Source organism: Pongo pygmaeus, chromosome 10, assembly GCF_028885625.2.
Source record: "Pongo pygmaeus isolate AG05252 chromosome 10, NHGRI_mPonPyg2-v2.0_pri, whole genome shotgun sequence".
NCBI classification, from domain to species: domain Eukaryota; kingdom Metazoa; phylum Chordata; class Mammalia; order Primates; family Hominidae; genus Pongo; species Pongo pygmaeus.
Window position 1 is genome coordinate 52,781,908 of NC_072383.2, and position 13,869 is coordinate 52,795,776.

The following is a 13,869-nucleotide window of genomic DNA, read 5'->3' on the forward strand; positions in this document are numbered from 1 at the left end:
CACTTTTAAGAGCTTTTAAGAGCTGTAACTCACTTCTGAAGTCAGTGAGACCACAAACCCACCAGAAGGAAGAAACTCCAGACACATCTGAACATCTGAAGGAACAAACTCCGGACACACCATCTTTAAGAACTTTAACACTCACCAGAAGGAACCAACAGTTCTTTAAATTATTTTGAACTATATACAGGGACTGATGAGAAGTTACTAACTTAATACATGACACCTGAATGAACAACTTTAAAGCAATTAAAATTACAATATAAACCCAACTTTAGAGCCAGTTAATCATGTGGCCTTTGCTTGATGGATTAGAAGGCATTTGTTGGATTTTGCCCATATCATGGTCATGCTATTCTATCTTTCTTCTCAATTACTATTGAGAAAATATAGTTAAAAAGTCATCAAGGAGAGATTTGGGTGAATAGAATTCTGAAAGTAAATATGAAATTAACTTTATGACTAGGACTCAAAATTTTCCTACAAATGGCATTATGAACCACAACATTTCCTTTCATATCTATTTCTACTTGCTTATCAAAAACTGTGCTATAATGATAAATTGAAAATGCTGCTTTTTCATTGAAGAAATTAAAATTAAAAGATCCTTGTGATTTTTTCATAAAGAATGTCTTATATGTACTTTAAGTCCTCTTAGGCTTTTTAAAAAAATCTAGAATCTCTGAGGTCTTCATGGATCTTGCTTCTAGATCCTAGAAGTCTTATTAATTAATTGACTTGTGTTCTTCTCTCCCAGAGGTACTGTCTCCCAGAAGATATAGGAAATCTCAATACTGTAATTATATGAAAAAGTTATAGCAAAACCAAAGCCCTCATGGATAACTGCTGTTGATATTTTGGCAGTATTCAGAGATGCCAAAGAGCTCAAGACCTCTACTTGCATATCCATGGCAGTCTATCCTCTTGCCTTGAAACCATACAAGCTTCTGAGAATTCAGGATAGATAATATCCTGCGGATTGATTCCTCAGGTTCACTTTGCTTAACTATAGACTATTGTTCCTGGAATCACTTCAGTTTTGGCAGAACATGATTTGAAAAATTCACCTTGACTCTCTTCTAAAAAGGACTATAAAATTTTTCAGGATATCAACTACTGAAAAAAGGACTGTTTTTAAAATAGAGCAATGAGGCACATAAGCCACATTTATCTATGGGAAGAATCTAAAACTGTAATAATAAATGTGGATTTGTGGGGAATGACTCATTTTCTTTCAAAGTAATTATTTTTCAGTACTTATGACAGTCATTAATTAACTTTATGTTTATCCTTTCTAGAATTAAAACAATAAACAGAGGAAAACATTGGAACTCTGCTGATTGATTTTTAACAGAATCTGACAAGTTACTGAACAATATAAGGTAAAAGTAACTTTTAAAACATGTAAATTTTTGAAAAATAAGTCACAAACTGACTACTTGTTGTTGGCTTCTGCGGGAAGAACTCCCTTTTCCAGGTAAAAAATGTTATCAGCAATGCATTTATCAACATTTATAATGTTACAATGTTTATAACATTTATGATATAAATTTATTTTAATAAATTTGTTTTTTTACATTCTTCTCTGATTATGCATACTCATTATCATTCATTTTTTTCTATCTGATAAATATGTATTGAATTATTGTCATTCACTAGATTCAGAACATTATGTTGACAATACGCAGCAAACAAACTGAGTTTGATGTTAAGGATATTATTGTCAAGTGAGGAATAATTACTATTTAATAATATTAAATTATAATGTTGAAGTGAGTGTGGTGGAAATAAATCTTAGAAATTAAAATAATCTGTGTTTTGCCTCCAGATGAGAATAAAACGAAGATAAATTATATATATTATTTTTCAAAAAATGATTTTTCATGCTTACTTCAGTCAGCTTTCTTTCACTTCTTAAATATCTCGCACCTTTCCAGACCCTAAGTGCGATCTAATGTAAGCTCTTACTACTTTTTAATTATTTACATATTTAATTTTTGATAAAATGGGTGAATATTTTATTTTCAACATTTAATACAGTCTTAAATAATGATAACATCGTATGCAACTTTTCTTTTAATAATCTTTTTTCTCAAGCAAAATATTCCATTTCTCCAAGAGTTCTTCATCTCTCTAAACTTTTAACAGATTGATTCTTCCCCTCAACTGAGAATGTTTTGTCCAAAAACGACCATATATATTATTAATTTTCAACCTAATAAGCACTATTTGGTATGAATATGGGACTGAGCATTGAAAAGTATAATAAAAATAATGGCTAACATTTACTGATTACTTAGTTTACCATAAAAGGTGCTAAGTGATTTATATACATATGTCATTTTCTATTCCCAAGAAAACTTTGAGGACTGTTATTTCCACTTTATATATAAGAATACAGTAACATAGAGAGAGAGCATAAGTAACTTTTCCAAGGTCCCATTTAGAAAGTGAGAGAAGCAGAACTGGAGCCTAGATTTATTTAAACCTAAAATCCATACTAACCACTGCAGTATTAGATAGTTTTTATGTTTTTCTCTATTTCTGCATGATCATTATCATTCAACTTTTATCTATAATAAATATGCATTGATTAACTGCCATTTACCAGACGCACAACATTATGCTGACAATATATGGAGAACAAATTGAATTTTGTCTTAAGTAAGTTATTGTCAAGTGAACAATAATTAATATGTAATCTCAATATTAAAATATGGTGACAGTTAGTCTCTTCAAATTGTCTTTGGATGAGATTTTTGACCCAGGTTGAAGAATTAGAGATTTTATTTGGAAATAGGAAATTTTAACTACACTGTAAAGTACAAGGAGAAGTAAGGTAGGGGAACAGGAAGGGTCCTTTATTTAAAGTTGATATAGTACAGTGATTAATCATTAATGATGATTAAAAGCATGGATTCTGGAGCCAGTTTTCCTGGCTTCAAATCTTGATTCTGACTCTAGTAAGTGAATTTCAGCAGACTTCATTTCTCTGTACCTCAATTTACTCATCTGTAAACTTGGGAATATAATAATAACCACCTAATGTTATTATTGTATGGATTAAATGAGCTACTATGAAAGCATTTAGAAAACTGTCTGGCACATAAAAAGTGCCATATACATGTTTGTTATTATTGTTGCCTAGAGAGAATCATGCACATAAAGCCCTTAGGACAGACAATGAGTGGCTTGTATTGTTAACATATGCAGTTAAAAAATCTATTTGAGCAGTAGTTAGTTAATAATGGCTACAAAAGTTGTATTCAGGGCAAATAAAAGTGTAATCAGCAATGCCCCCATATGTATCCCTTGCAGTATTAATTTCTAAAGTAACTCTTTTATCTGTGGAAGAGTTCTACTGTAGATCTCTTTTTAAAGAACTGCAAGTCACATGGACACATAGAAGGGAAAAACACACACTGGAGACTTTTGCAGGGTGGAAGGTGGGAGGAGGGAGAGGATCAGGGAAAATAACTAATGGTTACTAGGCTTAATGCCCTGGTGATTAAATGATCTGTACAGCAAAACCCCATGACACAAATTTACCTATGTGACAAACCTGCACTTGTACCCCTGAACTTAAAAGTTAAAACAAAGATCTCCAAGTCTTGGGATCAAGAAATGAAGGGAAGTTTTCTTTATGAAAGTGCTTTGATGGCCCATCTGGGACAGAAATTCTTGAATATGAGTACTAATAATTTTGTGCTTGGTTGTGCACACCTTTTATCTTAGTGGGTACATAACTTCCATCAGAATCCAGTTTCCATGACTTGTGAAAGGTAATTGCACTTCTCAAGTAGTTTGTTTTTTTTTTTTTAACTCAGTCACTTCCTTTATATTTGTTGGTACTCCAAATTAAATCCCTGTTTTCCTAAACTTGACTACTAAAACCCCAAATATCTCCCAACCCAAACTACCTAATGTGCTTCCCAAAGTCATTTATTAAATTAACTGTGCTCTTTTCCGGTCACTGCTTCATGATGTTGAAGTTATTGTGTGAATCATGAGTGGGAAATGTATAGAGAAATGATACTTGGAAATGTGAAAGGCATTTGGGTAGAAAGGCATTGTATTAGATGCAGAGGCAAAAAACCTAATTCTAACACTTAAAGAATTAAGAAATACAACTAATCTTTGGTTTCAACAGTAATTGATTGGCTTTAAGTCACAGTATACTTATGAGGCTAAAATTAATAATAACATTAATTTAAAAAAAGCTTTGTAAATCCTAATACCATAAGAGATTATTTGTAATGCTAGCATCTCAAACCAAGAGTTCATTTGTATATTTTGCCCTGTGCCTCTCAACAGGTTTCTACCATGGGTGACAGAGGAACAAGCAATCACTCAGAAATGACTGACTTCATTCTTGCAGGCTTCAGGGTATGCCCAGAGCTCCACATTCTCTTCTTCCTGCTATTTTTGTTTGTTTATGCCATGATCCTTCTAGGGAATGTTGGGATGATGGCCATTATTATGACTGATCCTCGGCTGAACACACCAATGTATTTTTTCCTAGGCAATCTCTCCTTCATTGATCTTTTCTATTCATCTGTTATTGCACCCAAGGCTATGATCAACTTCTGGTCTGAAAACAAGTCTATCTCCTTTGCAGGCTGTGTGGCCCAGCTCTTTCTCTTTGCCCTCTTCATTGTCACTGAGGGATTTCTCCTGGCAGCCATGGCTTATGACCGCTTTATTGCCATCTGCAACCCTCTGCTGTACTCTGTTCAAATGTCCACACGTTTCTGTACTCAGTTGGTGGCTGGTTCTTATTTTTGTGGCTGCATTAGCTCAGTTATTCAGACTAGCATGACATTTACTTTATCGTTTTGCGCTTCTCGGGCTGTTGACCACTTTTACTGTGATTCTCGCCCACTTCAGAGACTATCTTGTTCTGATCTCTTTATCCATAGAATGATATCTTTTTCCTTATCATGTATTATTATCTTGCCTACTATCATAGTCATTATAGTATCTTACGTGTATATTGTGTCCACAGTTCTAAGGATACACTCTACTGAGGGACGTAAGAAGGCCTTCTCCACCTGCAGCTCTCACCTGGGAGCTGTGAGTGTGCTGTATGGTGCTGTCTTTTTTATGTATCTCACTCCTGACAGATTTCCTGAGCTGAGTAAAGTGGCATCCTTATGTTACTCCCTAGTCACTCCCATGTTGAATCCTTTGATTTACTCTCTGAGGAACAAAGATGTCCAAGAGGCTCTAAAAAAATTTCTAGAGAAGAAAAATATTATTCTTTGATTATTATTTCTCTTTCACCAATTGTATTGTGGCTATTTATTTAATACACCTGTGGTCATTAATAAAAGTTACTCTCCTGAATGTCATAAAAATACTCTTAGTAGATTTTTTCATGTGATGTGCTCTTTCCATATTTTACTTTTTACCTCCCAAGACATCATTAATTCTGAAAATCTTGGATATTGGAGATATCCTGGACATTAGAGAAGTATTTTTATGATAAACCCTCTCACTGGTCTTCAACATTTTATTTCAAAGAATTTATATCTATTGATTCTTGTGGCATAATGTAGAACAATGTTTTGTATTTTGTTATAGTGCTTCAGCAAGATTTTATCTGGTGTTTGTCTTTGGGATTGCCCATCCCTCCTACACACAATCATGGGTAGTTGACAAAGATGCCCAGATTATTTTTAAATAAAATATGTCTTTAATTTTATAGCTAGTTTCATTAGCATGCTAAATGAGTATTAAGTTTTCACCTTATGTGTGCTACATAGGAAGTACTAATAATAAGAAACAAACTATAAGTAATCTTTACTATATATATTAATTTGGAAAATTTTATACTTCATTATTGTGGAGTGCTCTAAGGAACTGCTAGTTGCTGGATCCCAGTGCAAAGAACTAAAATAGGAAATAGAGATCTTCAAACATTTTGATCAATCATGCCCTCAATTTTGATCTTCATGATTTTGTCTTGTGTTAATACTTGTTAAGGAACAGTTAATAAAGGTATAGAATAAGGGAAGTCATCAAAATGGATTATGATCCAAAATTTACTTATCTATGCTTAATATAGGTATATATTTGATTAATCTTATTGAATATCTGTTTAATATGTTCTGGCCTTACAGTGGGCTCAGGGATAAATAACCTCATTCTTTTGAAAGTTTAAAAGTTAGTGAGATAGTCAAATCCTTGGACATAAAACCAAAATCCAGACATTTTGCCAAAGGTACTCATAGAGATCACAAAGTGGGGTGCCTGAAAGAAGGTGGTTGATAATCAGAGAAACCCTTCTTGGGCTACATGGAACATTGATCAAAGGGGGATTAGATTGAAGTCAGGAAACCTGCTATGGTGGTTTATAATATTGATGTGGGCTCAATGGTATGTTGATATTAATGAACAAAGGCAGATTTTTTAAACTGCAGGTAAAAGACCCAAAATATATTAACTGACTAGTATGAAGAGAATGTACAAAAGATGGTATGTTACCCCATTTTTGAAATTGAGTGTGTGTGTGGTCATGGTATGAACAGATAAAAAGTATAGGAGCTCTTAGAAAACCTGAAATAAAGGGGGAACTTTCTTGCCTTGATGAACATGTATAAAAAACCTACAGTGAACATTTTAAATGACAAGAAACTAGAAGCTTTCCTGCTATTATCAGGAAAAATGCAAGGGTGCCTTCTTTCACCACATCTTTTCAATATTTTAATGGAAGTGCTAGCCAATGCAACAAGATAAGAAAAGGAAATAAAAGTGTTATGAGCTTAATGGTATTCCCTCAAAATTCATGTGTTGAAGCCCTAAACCCTAGTACTTCACAATGTGACTTTAATTAGTGATAGGGTCGTCAAAGATGTAATTGAGTTAAAATAAGGCTGTAGGATAAATCTTAATTCACTATCATTTGTGTCCCTATAGAAAGAGGAGATTAGGGCACACAGAGGGATACCAGGGGTGCATGTGCACAGAACATCAGCCATGTGAAGAATCAACAAGAGGGCAGCCATCTGCAAGCTAAGGAAAGAGGGCTCAGAGAAAACCAACTCTGCTGACACCTTGATCTTGGACTTCCAGCCTCCATCACTAAGAAAATTAATTTCTGTTGTTTAAGAACCCAGTGTGTGATGTTTTGTTATGGAATCTCCAGCAAATTCATACAAATAGGTCTATAAATTGGAAAAGAAGAGAAAATGTTCCTTTTTTGCAAACATATCTATGTAGAAAATTAAAAATAATAAACCCTTCTGAAACTGAATATAAGGTTAATATATAAATGCCAATTTCTTTTTTACATACCAGCAATGAATATTTGGATTTTAAAATTAAGAACACGACTCTGTAGGTGATATCAGCAAGATGACAGTATAGGAATTTCTAGCCCTGATTCCGTCACAGAAACATTAATTTGACAATGAACCAAAATACTTTTATGAGAATTCTAGAATGCACTTAAGAAGTTGCAGTACCCCCAGGCAACCACAAAGCCAAGGAAAGCAACAATGAAATGGGTGAGAAGAGAAATTTCATTTTGCCCACATCAGCTATTTTACCAAGCTGGCACAGCTCTGCACTAGGACAGCACCCTGCCTCATGACTTCTCCCTTGGGAACAAAGATAACAGTGCAGAATCCAAGCCAGAATCCAATATTCTAGCTTTTCAGAGGGCTGCAGGAGGGACTAATTTCTATCATTCTCCACTAAGAGCACTGGTGGAACTAGTATAGTTTTAATGCCTGGGGGCTTCTGAGAACAAAGGAGAATGTGTATATGGGGTGGGAGTGGAGGTGGTTTGCTGCAGCTAGCACGGCTAGATGGAATCAGAAAAAGCCACATAACTTGAGCCGTCTACTTCAGAGGCAAGGAGAGTGGCAGAGTGTACATCTGGTTATATGCTTTTTGGAAGGCTGCTTGAAGGAATGGAATCAGTTTTGCCTGACTCGGGATGCTGATGAGGAGCAGCATACTTTGGATACCTGGTGACCACTGAAACCAAGGAAAGACAGTACTAGAGAATGAGCAGTACTGTGCAATGACACCAAAGAGGCAAGATATGAACTCCTGAAAAAGGAATTAGTAATCAGCTCTGAGAAATTGCATGAACAGGCTCAGAGAAGTCACATCTTCCCCCAAAAGGTTTCACATATCCCTGGAATTTCTAGAAGGGCTGATTGGGGAGGGTCTCTTATACAAAGCCAGTCTGTAAAGACTGATAGAGGTGGCTGTTTTTCAAATGGGTGGGTTCCAATGTAAAGTTATGAGACACATGACACATATGAGACACATGAAGAAAAAGATAAACAGAAAAACAAGGCTCAAAATAGGAACAAAATAAATCTTCAGTGACAGTTCTAAAGATTTGGAGATATATAATCTAAAGAATTGGAGATACATAAATTATCTGAAAAAGAATTCAAAATAGCTATCATAAAGATGCTCCATGACTAAAGAAAACTATGCATGAACAAAATAAGAATATCAACAAAAAGATACAAAATATAAAAAGAAGCAAACAAAAGTTTTAGAGCTGAAGAATACAATACTTGAACTAAAATTTACTAGAGTTTTACAGCAGACTTCACAGAGCAGAAGAAAATCAGCAAATCAAAGAAAGGCCATGTGAAATTATTCAGTAAGAGTAACAGCAACAAACAATAATAAACAGTAAAGAAAACCTAAAACACATCATCAAGTGAAATAATATATAAATTATTAAGGTTCTAGAAGGAAAAAAGAGAAGAGGCAAAAAGCTTATTTAAAGAAATAGTGGTGGAATACTGCCCAATTCTGGGGAGGGAAATGAACATCTATATACAAGAATCCCAATGGATTCCAAATAGGATGATCCCAAAGAAATCCACACAGATAAACATTATAATTAAATTTTCAGAAATTGAAGACAAAGAGAATCTTGAGAGCAGCAGAAGAAAAGCAACTAATCACTTACCAGGAAATCTTCATAAAACCATCAGTATATTTCTCAGCAAAAACCTTGCAGACTAGAAGAAAATAAGATGATACAATTCAAAGTACTGGAAGAAAAAAATGCCCATTAAAAATACCATATCTGGCAAAATATCTTTCAAAAATGAAGAATTAAAAACTTTCTCAGACTAACAAAAGTGAGAGAGTTCATCACCACCACATCTGCCTTTAAAAAATACTAAAGTCCCTCAAATTGAAATGAAAGTACATTAAACAGCAGCATGAAAGCATATGAAAGTATAAAGCTTGCTGGTAAAGGTAAATATGTAGAAAACACATAACACTTTGATACTGTAATGGCAATGCACAAATAACTTTTATTCTGGTATAAAAGTTAAAAGACAAAAGTATAAAAATATGTTAATGGATATGCAATATTAAAAAAATGTAAGTCATGACATCCATAGCATAAAGTGTGTGTGTGGGAGGGAAGAATTAAGAGGGTAGAGTATTTGTATATGATTGAAATTAAGTGGTTATCAGTTAAAAATAGATTGTTATAATTGCAAGATACTTTATGTAAACCCATTGCCACCACCCCTGCCACTGGTAGCTATGCCTGCAGGCAATGCCTGCTAGAACTTCAAGCCTAGCAATCCCACTTCTGTGTGAACACAGCTGGTGGGTACAGCTTCCTGCTGTCCTGGGAACCACCTGGATGGCATCATGGGTGACCCAACTCACCTCTGCCACTGGTAGCCAGGTAGGCAACACTTGCTAGAGTTTCCAGCCCAATGATCCCTCTTCTACCTGAACTCAGCCAGCATGTTCAGCCTCCCACTGTCCTGGGAAACACCGAGACAGTCAGACACATGAACACCCCCACCCCTTCTGCTGGTAGCCAGACAGGCAATACAAGCTAAATCTTCCAGCCCACCAGTACTGCTTCTATGTGAACTCAACTAGAGGGTGCAGCCCCCTGTTGTCTTGGGAAGCACCCAGATGGTAGGGTGGGTGACACCTGCAGCTGGCAATGCCTGCTAGACTCCACCCACCTCTGCCAGGCAAGACATGTCTGCTACAGCTGCTAGCCCAGCAGTTACACTTCTGCTTGAATTTGCCAAGGGGTGCAGCCTCCTATTGCCTTGGAAACACCCAGATGGCAGGGCAGGCAACTCCACCCACTCCTGTTTCTCATAGCCAGATGGGCTATGCTTGCTAGAGCTTCCAGCCCAGTGGTCTTGCTTCTGCCTAAACTCTGTGGGCAGGCACAACCCTGTGTTACCCTGGGAAGCACTTGGACAGTGGATTAGGGCTGACTTGGCAAAGATGTGGCCTGTCTGCTAACTGAAGCCCCTGCATGAGGAAGCCCCATGGACTAGATCACCCAACAGAAAAAAAAAAACATGGACATGGAGATAGTAACTGGAGGGGGCTCTTTCAAGACCCAGGAGCAGATAAGAATCAAAGCCCGTCAACTGAACCCAGCTCATACTACAATCAAACTCCCAAGGGCGTCAAATAAGATAAAAGGAAAACAAAAACCCAAACACATCCTAAGGAAAGCAGCTTCAAATATTGAAGGAATATCCACCCACACAGATGAGAAAAAAAAAAGCACAGGAACTCTGGAAGCTCAAAATGCCAGAGTAGAGTTCTTACCTCCAAATGACTGCATTAGTTCCCCAGAAATGGCTCTTAACCAGTCTGAAATGACTGAAATGGCAGAAATAGAATTCAGAATATAGATAGGAATGAAGACCATCAATATTCAGAAGAAAGCCAAAACCCAATCCAAGGAAGCTAAGGAATACCATAAAAAGATATGGAACATAAAAGATGAAATGGCCATTTTAAGAAAGAACCAAACTGATCTAATAGAGCTCAAAAACCCAGTTCAGGAATTTCATAATACAATCACAAGTGTTATCAGCAGAATAGACCAAACCGAGGAAAGAATCTCTGAGCTTGAAGACTGGTTCTCCAAAGTAACTCAGTCAGGCAAGAATAAAGAAAAAACAATAAGGAAGAATGAACAAAATCTTGGAGAAATATGGGATTATGTAAAGGGACCAAATCTATGACTCATTGGCATCCTTGAAAAAGAGAGGGAAATCAAGCAACTTGGAAAACATATTGAGGACATCAGCCATAAACATTTTTTCAATCTAACCAAAGAGGTGAACATCCAAATCCAGGAAATGCAGAGAACCCTTGTGAGATACTATACAAGAAGGTCATTCCCACAATACATAGTCATCAGATTCTTTAAGGTAGAAATGACAGAAAAATGTTAAAGGCAGATAGGGAAAAGATGCAGGTCACCTACAAAGGGAATATCATCAGGCTAACAGCAGACCCTTTATCAGAAACCCTACAAACTAGAAAAAATTGAGGGCATATATTAAACTTTTTAAAATTATTATTTAAGTTTTATTTTAAGTTCAGGGGTACATGTGCAAGTTGTGTAGGTAAACTTATATCATGGAATTTTGTTATTCAGATTATTTCATCACCCAGGTATTAAGCCTAGTACCTATAAATTATTTTTCCTAATCCTTTCTCTCCTCCCACCCTTTACCCTACAATAAGCCCCAGTGTGTGCTGTTCCCCTCTATGTGTCCGTGTGTTCTCATCATTTAGTTCTCACTTATAAGTGAGAACATGCAGTATTTGGTTTTCTGTACCTGAGTTAGTTTGTTAAGAATAATGGCCTCCAGCTCCATCCATGTTCCTGAAAAAGATATTTTATTTTTTTTATGGCTGCATAGTATTCCATGGTGTGTATGTACCACATTTTCTTCATCCAGTCTACCATTGATGGGCATTTAGGTTGATTCCTGTCTTTGCTGTTGTGAATAGTGTGGCAATGAACATACATGTGCATGTGTCTTTATAATAGAATGATTTATATTCCTTTGGGTATATACCCAGTAATGGGATTGTTGGGTCAAATTACATTTCTGCATCTAGGACTTTGAGGAATCACCACACTGTCTTTCACACTGGTTTGAACTAACTTATACTCCCACCAGCAGTGTATAAGTGTTCTTTTTCTCCACACCCTCATCAGCATCTGTTATTTTTTTACTTTTTAAAAGTAGCCATTCTGACTGGTGTGAGATGATATCTCATTGTGGTTTTGATTTGCATTTCTCTAATGATTAGTGATGTTGAGTTTTTTTTAAATATTATTATTGGCAGCATGTATGTCTTCTTTTGAAACGTATCTGTTCATGTCCTTTGTCCACTTTTTAATGAGGCTTTTTCTTATAAATTTAAGTTCCTATAGATGCTGCTTATTAGGCCTTTGTCAGATGCATATTTTGCAAAAATTTTCTCCCATTTTGTATGTTGTCTTTTCACTCTGTTGACAGTTTCTTTTTCTGTGCAGAAGCTTTTTAGTTTAATTAGATTCTATTTGTCAATTTTTGTTTTTGTTGTAATTGGTTTTGGTGTCTTTGCCATAAAATCTTTGCCTATTCCTACATCCAGAATAATATTGCCTAGGTTGTCTTCCATGGTTTTTATAGTTTTGGGTTTTACATTTAAGTCTTTAATCCATCTTGAGTTAATATTTTTATTAAAGAAAGAAATTACAACTAAGAATTTCATATCCAGCCAAACTAAGCTTCCTAAGTGAAGGAGAAATAAGATCCTTTTCAGACAAACAAATCCTAAGGGAATTTGTTACCACCAGACCTGCCTTACAAGAGATTTAAGAGAATGCTAAATATGTAAATGAAATACAATTACTGGGCACCATAAAAACACACTTATGTACATAGACCACTGACACTACAAAGTAACTACACAATCAAGTCTGCATAATAACCACCTAAAAACATGATGACAGGATGAAACCATGCAATCAGTCTTAACCTTGAATGTAAATGGGCTAAATGCCCCAATTAAAAGGCACAGAGTGGCATGTTAGATGAAGAAGCAAGTCCCAACTATATACTGTCTTCAGGAGACCCATCTCACATGCAATGACACCTATACGCCCAAAGTAAAGGGATGGAGAAAAATCTACCAAGCAAGTGGAAAACAGAAACAACAGCAACAACAACAAAACAGAAAACAGGGGTTGCTATTCTATTCTAATTTCAGACAAAACAGATTTTAAACCAACAACAATCAAAAAAGGAAAAAGAAGGACCTTACATAATAGTAAAAAAGGATTCAAGTCAGCAAGAAGACCTAAATATCCTAAATATATATATACAAAATACAAGAGCACCCAGATTTATAAAGCTAAGTTCTTAGAGACCTATGAAGAGACTTAGGTAACAACATAATAAAAGTGGGAGACTTCAAAACCCCACTGACAGTATTACACAGATCATTGAGGCAGAAAAATAACAAAGATATTCAGGACCTAAAATCAACATTTGACCAAATGGGCCTAAGAGACATCTACAGAACTCTCCACCCCAAAATAACAGAATATACATTCTTCTCATCTGCACAGGGCACATACTTTAAAATAGACCAATCAGCCATAAAACAATCCTCAGAAAATCCAAAAAAATTGAAATCATACCAACCACTTTCAGACCACAGCATAATAAAAATAGAAATCAGTACTTATAAAATTGCTCAAAACCATACAATTACATGGAAATTAACCTGCTCCTGAATGACTTTTGAGTAAACAATGAAATTAAGGCAGAAATCAAGAAATTCTTTGAAACTAATGAAAACAAAGATACAACATACCAGAATCTATGGAATACAGGTAAAGCACTACTAAGGGAAATTTATAGTGCTAAATACTTACATTAAAAAGTTAGAAAGTTCTCAGTTAACAACCTAACATCACACTTAGAGAAATTAGAAAAAACAGGAGCAAACCAATCCCAAAGCTAACAGGAAGCAATAAATAACCAAAACCAGAGCTGAACTGAAGGAAATTCAGATGTGAAAACTCTACAAAAGTTCAAC

The 13,869-nt window shown here is 35.5% G+C and overlaps 1 protein-coding gene across 1 annotated transcript; it reads left to right on the forward strand.

Annotated features, from left to right (window-relative positions):
- Positions 1-880: 880 nt before the first annotated feature.
- LOC129010608 (olfactory receptor 9K2) lies at positions 881-7,240 on the forward strand. The gene is made up of 3 exons (XM_054445093.1): positions 881-991; positions 1,299-1,382; positions 4,315-7,240. Exon 3 carries the CDS (start codon positions 4,324-4,326, stop codon positions 5,263-5,265), a length of 942 nt encoding a protein of 313 aa, XP_054301068.1. The 5' UTR covers positions 881-991; positions 1,299-1,382; positions 4,315-4,323; the 3' UTR covers positions 5,266-7,240.
- The last annotated feature ends 6,629 nt before the right edge of the window (positions 7,241-13,869 follow it).